The sequence below is a fragment of the Scomber japonicus genome, chromosome 6 (genome assembly GCF_027409825.1).
Source record: "Scomber japonicus isolate fScoJap1 chromosome 6, fScoJap1.pri, whole genome shotgun sequence".
NCBI lineage: Eukaryota > Metazoa > Chordata > Actinopteri > Scombriformes > Scombridae > Scomber > Scomber japonicus.
In genome coordinates, this window is record NC_070583.1 from 38,663,495 (window position 1) to 38,670,994 (window position 7,500).

At 39.3% G+C, this 7,500-nt stretch overlaps 1 protein-coding gene across 1 annotated transcript in view; it reads right to left on the reverse strand.

Moving 5' to 3' along the window:
• The window catches only part of LOC128360057 (segment polarity protein dishevelled homolog DVL-3-like), a 22,105-nt gene extending 15,747 nt beyond the window's left edge, over nt 1-6,358 (reverse strand). Inside the window, exon 1 of the mRNA XM_053320369.1 lies at nt 6,195-6,358. Coding sequence (XP_053176344.1) covers nt 6,195-6,358 — 164 coding nt within the window. The remainder of the gene's footprint in view (nt 1-6,194) is intronic.
• Between the last annotated feature and the right edge of the window lie 1,142 nt (nt 6,359-7,500).

The window sequence follows — 7,500 nt, forward strand, 5'->3', positions numbered from 1 at the left end:
ACACTATAAGGACCAGAGTTACACTATAAGGACCAGAGTTAGACCATAAGGACCAGAGTTACACTATAAGGACCAGAGTTAGACTACAAGGACCAGAGTTAGACTACAAGGACCAGAGTTAGACTACAAGGACCAGAGTTACACTACAAGGACCAGAGTTACACTATAAGGACCAGAGTTACACTATAAGGACCAGAGTTAGACTACAAGGACCAGAGTTACACTATAAGGACCAGAGTTACACTATAAGGACCAGAGTTAGACTACAAGGACCAGAGTTACACTACAAGGACCAGAGTTACACTACAAGGACCAGAGTTAGACTACAAGGACCAGAGTTAGACTATAAGGACCAGAGTTAGACTATAAGGACCAGAGTTAGACTCCAAGGACCAGAGTTAGACTATAAGGACCAGAGTTACACTATAAGGACCAGAGTTAGACTATAAGGACCAGAGTTACACTATAAGGACCAGAGTTAGACTCCAAGGACCAGAGTTAGACTATAAGGACCAGAGTTACACTATAAGGACCAGAGTTACACTATAAGGACCAGAGTTAGACTATAAGGACCAGAGTTAGACTATAAGGACCAGAGTTACACTATAAGGACCAGAGTTAGACTATAAGGACCAGAGTTAGACTATAAGGACCAGAGTTAGACTACAAGGACCAGAGTTAGACTACAAGGACCAGAGTTAGACTACAAGGACCAGAGTTAGACTATAAGGACCAGAGTTAGACTATAAGGACCAGAGTTAGACTCCAAGGACCAGAGTTAGACTATAAGGACCAGAGTTACACTATAAGGACCAGAGTTAGACTATAAGGACCAGAGTTACACTATAAGGACCAGAGTTAGACTCCAAGGACCAGAGTTAGACTATAAGGACCAGAGTTACACTATAAGGACCAGAGTTACACTATAAGGACCAGAGTTAGACTATAAGGACCAGAGTTAGACTATAAGGACCAGAGTTACACTATAAGGACCAGAGTTAGACTATAAGGACCAGAGTTAGACTATAAGGACCAGAGTTAGACTCCAAGGACCAGAGTTACACTATAAGGACCAGAGTTAGACTATAAGGACCAGAGTTACACTATAAGGACCAGAGTTAGACTATAAGGACCAGAGTTACACTATAAGGACCAGAGTTACACTATAAGGACCAGAGTTAGACTATAAGGACCAGAGTTAGACTATAAGGACCAGAGTTACACTATAAGGACCAGAGTTAGACTATAAGGACCAGAGTTAGACCAGGAGACTCTGGACCGTCTGCAAGGTCTCAAACTGAAACGAGCGATCGGCCTGATGGTCCAGAGTTTATAGTGAAGACAGATTCTGCACTAGTCTCCTTTAACGCTGGCACCTTGTTTAGTCTCTGCTCTGCTGAGGCTCCAAGCGAGCCGAGCCGATACTAAATGTGACGTCATCAGACAGCCGGCCACTGATTGGTCAGAGAGTCACTGGAAGAGTCATGAGCGCGACGTAGTTGTAAAGACGGAAGAAAGGAAAATAAGACAAGAAGGAAGGAAGGGAGGGAGGAAAGATGGTAGGGAGGAAGGAATGAAGGAAAATAGGACAAGAAGGAAGGAAGAGAGGGAGCAAAGATGGTAGGGAGGAAGGAATGAAGGAAGGAAGGATGGAAATAAGGAAGAAAGGGAGGGAGGAAAGATGGAAGGATGGAAGGAAGGAAGGATGAGAGGCTGTAGGGAAGGAAGGAAGGGTTCTGTGGGGTCGCTGTCCCACACAAGAATCAAAGCCGCCATTTTTAAATCCCAACAACAGTGTTACAGAGATTCGGTTTCTCTTCTCTTTGCTTTGTGTGTGAGGAAAGACACATACAGCAGCAGGTACACCATCACCTCCATGTCCTCCATGGTTTAACGCAGCGTTGCTATGACGACCCCGCTCACGTTGAGGAGGAACTATAGTAATGGAAAAGGATCCACAGGTGTTAACACCAGGATCAGCCAAGCAAGGACACTAAATTACGAATCCTACTATGACCAAGACCTGTCTTACTCTGCCTCTGATCTTTCTCTTTCTCTTTGCTTTCCTTCCTTCCTTCCTTCCTTCCTTCACTTTCTTTCTTTCTTTCTTTCTTTCTGTCTAGGTGGATAAAATATTATAAAATACACGCTTCTCATTTCTATAATAAACTCACCATATGTTCTCTGGGTTTGTTCCATTAAAACTAATATGAAGCAAAACATTTAATAAAAAATATTTGTTCTAGAAACACAATGAACTGCTATGTTAATAAATATTATAAGTTATATTATGATTATTGATTTTATTATAATCATGACATCAGTTAAACAGTATAAGTCCCCTTAAATACACTGTAGGTGATAAAATATATAATATTCATCATTCTTTTGTGGTTACACCATTTGACATTTTCAGGAGCATTCAGTCTGACTTTTGGTAAAAACTGTTGCAAATGTGTTTTTGTAGCTTGAGGAGAATGAGAGGATTTATTTCATGTTGACTCACACTGCAGTTTGCTTTATGAAATATTATTAAGCATAGAGTAAATATAGTATTCATAGCTTTGCTTCATGATCTCACTTATAATAATAAAACAACCGACTCACATATTACTATCCTGACTGACTCTGCATTATATTCATATTTATATTATTATTCTGATGCATCACAATAAAAATGTGTTTGAAATAAAGTCATTCTCTCTAATCTGTGTTTTTAAATACTGTGAATCATTTTAAGTCCAACGAGACAAAGAGACAAGTCATCTGTCATATCCACACACACACACACACACACACACACACACACACACACACACACACACACACAGTCTGTGATTTTCTATTTTTATTTCTTTTGTATTTATTTATAACTTCTGCAGTATATTTTTACAAGCTGAGAACTGCAGCTGTGTTTGTTGTGTTTGTGTGCGTCTAAGTATGTCAGATGCTTTTATATAATCCCCAACACACACACACACACACACACACACAGACAGACAGACACACACACACACACACACACACACACACACACACACACACACACACACACACACACAGATTATATAACAGACTGTATCTGCTGAAACCAAAAGCTCTTTAATATTCAGTCTGAGGAAATCTGCTGCTCTCTCTCTGTGTGTGTGTGTGTGTGTGTGTGTGTGTGTGTGTGTGTGTGTGTGTGAGTGTGTGTGTGAGTGTGTGAGTGTGTATCTGTGTGTGTGTGTGTGTGTGTTGTCTCTATCATCAGATCTTCCTCTCAGTAATCACACTCATCCTCTGCAGTATTGATCTCTGTTTGTAACATCCGTCCGTTAGCCTAGCTTAGCACAAAGACTGGAAGCGGAGGGAAACTGTTAGCATCTGAGCAGCATGTGACAGATTGGTGGGTTGTGTCTCTGAACATAAATCTGTCAGCTGATCTGATCCCAGATTACACATCAACACATGTATGAGGTCACATGATCCCCGATCCTCAGACCAAACATTTAAACCCGGATGATAAACCAGAGAAGAAAAAATAAATGAATTTATAAATATATTAAAACTAGATTTAAAAGCAGCATCAGGTTTAAATTCAGACTGAACTCCGCAGCAAGACATCATGGAGGTTACGACCACTTCAATATAATCAATATATTAACCCTCCTGTTGTCCTTCAGTCAAGGAAGGAAAGAAGGAAGGAAGGGAGGAAAGGGGGAAGGAAAGGAGGGAGGAAGAATGGAAGGGAGGAGGAAAGGAGGAAGGAAGTATGGATGGAAGGGAGGAAGAGGGAAGGAAGTATGGATGGAAGGATGGAAGGGAGGAAGAGGGAAGGAAAGAGGGAAAGAGGGAAGGAAGGAAGGAAGGAAGGAAAGGAGGAAGGAAGGAAGGAAGGAAGGAAGGAAGGAAGGAAGGAAGGAAGGAAGGAAGGAAGGAAGGAAGGAAGGAAGGAAGGAAGGGACTGAATTCAGACTGAACTCCGCAGCAAGACATCATGGAGGTTACGACCAGTTCAATATAATCAATATATTAACCCTCCTGTTGTCCTTCAGTCAAGGAAGGAAAGAAGGAAGGAAGGGAGGAAAGGGGGAAGGAAAGGAGGGAGGAAGAATGGAAGGGAGGAGGAAAGGAGGAAGGAAGTATGGATGGAAGGGAGGAAGAGGGAAGGAAGTATGGATGGAAGGATGGAAGGGAGGAAGAGGGAAGGAAAGAGGGAAAGAGGGAAGGAAGGAAGGAAGGAAGGAAAGGAGGAAGGAAGGAAGGAAGGAAGGAAGGAAGGAAGGAAGGAAGGAAGGGAGGAAGGAAGGAAGGGACTGAATTCAGACTGAACTCCGCAGCAAGACATCATGGAGGTTACGCCCAGTTCAATATAATCAATATATTAAGGAAGGAAGGAAGGAAGGAAGGAAGGAAGGAAGGAAGGAAAGGAGGGAGGAAAGAAAGGAAGGAATAAAGGAAGGAAGGGAGGAAGGAAGGGAGGAAGGAAGGAAGGGACTGAATTCAGACTGAACTCCGCAGCAAGACAGCATGGAGGTTACACCCAGTTCAATATAATCAATATATTACAAAAAGATCAATAAGAGAGATTTGAAATGACATTTGACCCATTTTATACCAAAAGACTGAATGCTCCTGAAAATGTCAAATGGTGTAACCACAAAATGTCAAATGGTGTAACCACAAAATGTCAAATTGTGTAACCACAAAATGTCAAATTGTGTAACCCAGGGAGGTCCAACATGTGGCTTGTGGACTAGAACTGGCCCGCCAAAGGGTCCAATCCGGCCCACTTTCCTTCCTTCCTTCCTTCTTTCCTTCCTTCCTTCCTTCCATCTGTCCTTCCTTCTTTCCTTCCTTCCTTCCATCCCTACATCTTTCGTTCCTGTCTTCTTTTCCTTCTTTCCTTCCATCTGTCCTTCCTTACTTCCTTCCTTCCATATTTCCGTCCTTCCTTCCTTCATTTTATACCAAAAGACTGAATGCTCCTGAACATTTCAAATGGTGTAACCACAAAAGAATGATAGATATTAAATATGTGATCAGCTACAGTGTGTTTAAGTGGACTTATACTAATAATGACTTCATTTAAAACACACATTTATATTTTAAAGTGTTTTGTCTCATAAACAGTTCTGCTTTATATTTATTCTACATTATAGTTTTATTATTAATCTTGTTGGTGTTTGTTTAACTGATGTCATGGTTATAATAAAACTCAATAATCATAATATAACTTATAATATTTATTAACATAGCAGTTTATTGTGTTTCTAGAACAAATGTTTTTATTAAATATTTTCCTTCATATGTGTTTTTTTCATGTTTGAATGGAACAAACCCAGAGAACATATGGTGAGTTTATTATAGAAATGAGAAGCTGAGCATCACAAAGCTGTTTTATATAAAGTAAAGTATTTCTGAACTGACCCAGATCAGTAAATCCATCAAACCCGAAACCATCTGCTACAAAGACTCAAATATAAATATGATTGTTTTAATAAAGTTTTCTTATTAAATCAGAAAGAAAACATCTTTATTATTAATGTTGCTTGAAGCGTTTTCTAATGTGGGACACTAGTTTATATTGATTTATTATTTATTATAAATGTCTCGTTTCAGACAGAAACTATTATAATAAATACATAAATAAATAAAACATTGTGTTTAAAAGATCAGCTTTGACTTGTAGTGTGTAAAACATTACATTTAATAATCAATGACTTTTATAGATTCATAATAAAAGGCACTGATAATATATGACGTGTAACATTTGATTTCAGAATAAAAGCTTCATAAGTTTAATAAATATATTTATATTTTTAACTTTCATAGATTTAAATATTTAAATATTCATCAATCACATAATAAATGACTTTACAACATTTTAACGTCCAACATGACACTGATCCTTCATATATGTAAAAACTGTAACCATGGAAACATTTATTATATTATATTATAATGTATTAAGCTGTTATGTATTTTATTTTTATGTTGATATAATTTGTGGATACTTCCTGTATGGCTTTTATTTGATTATTAATATTATTATTGTTGTTGTTGTTTTTACCCCCCCCCACCCCCCACCCCCCCTCCCCTCTCGCGAGGCTCCTCCGGTTTGTAACGCACGTGCCTGTCTGTCTGTCTGATGACGACATAATTAGAAAAAATTGAATTTAAAAAAATGAGTCTGTGGTCACGTGACTCACCCGAAGTCCGCGTCCTCGGACTTGAAGAAGAATTTGAGGTTCTGTTTGTTCAGCGCGAGCTTAAAGTCCAGCAGGGTGACGCGCTGCGCGGGCACGCCGACCCGGATCAGGTAGGGGGTCTCCTGGTCCTCCAGGTAGTAGATGACCCGGGTCTCCTCAGACATGATGGAGGGATGGAGAGGAGACACCTGTCCTCTGGCTCACCTGGGCGCGTGCCTGTCCACCTGTCTGTCCTCTGGCTCGCCTGGGCGCGTGCCTGTCCACCTGTCTCACGCGCCGGTCCAGCTGTGTGTGCGTGTGTCTGATGCGGGTCCAGATGTGTCGGTCCAGCTGTGTGATGCTCCTCAGTCTCCTCCGGACGCGACACCGTCACACCTCTACAAAATAAGATGCACCACCTCCTGTTTGGCCTCCCTTCAAAATAAGAGCGGATTTATAGTAGCGGAAATAAAAATGCTCAGATAGATAGAGAGAGAGAGAGAGAGAGAGAGAGAGAGAGAGAGAGAGAGAGAGAGAGAGAGAGGGAGAGAGAGAGAGACAGATAGATAGATAGATAGCAAATCAAATAAAAGGAGTAAGCATAAATCAAAGGCATAATTTTTATAATAAAACTGTTTTTGTTTTTTGTGTAATTAAATTGTAAAAACTACATTTTCATCATTTTAAGCCTGATTGTTTATATTAAAACAGTGTTTGTATATTTTATTTTATTTTTTAGAGGTGGAAATAACCTTATGATTCATTAAAAAGCAAAAATATGTCAAATTAAGATGATAAAGTTTATTTCTAATAATAGAAATAGTTTTTGTTGTTTTACAATTAACAAAACTCTATGAACAATAAAGAGCTTTTATTATGAAGCTTCTTTTAATAGTCAGTTTGAACCAAGTATAAAATATATTATCTATCACAAATATACCACATATAGTCCTAATTTGATGTATTTTGCTTTGTAATTATACATTTTATTTATGTATTTATTTATTCTGCTGTCTTTGAGTCACTGGCTGGATTCCTGCGTCATGCTGACTCAGCTCTGCAGGGTTACATTTGATTTCTTCTCATCTGCGCTTTCCTACTTTTATTTTGAAGGCCATTTCACACCACCTCCCTTTTATCTTTCGACAAACCGTCGTGTCATTTCCGCTTTTCACTGAATCATTTTTCAAAGTAAAAGCAGAACTATGACTCGAGTGTTTGAGGAAATAAAACATTTATTATTTTATTTAAATAAAGAAAACAAACAAGATGCTGCGTTTAAGTTCAAGTGTTTATTTGAGTCTTCTGTAGAGAGGCGTTCAGGAAC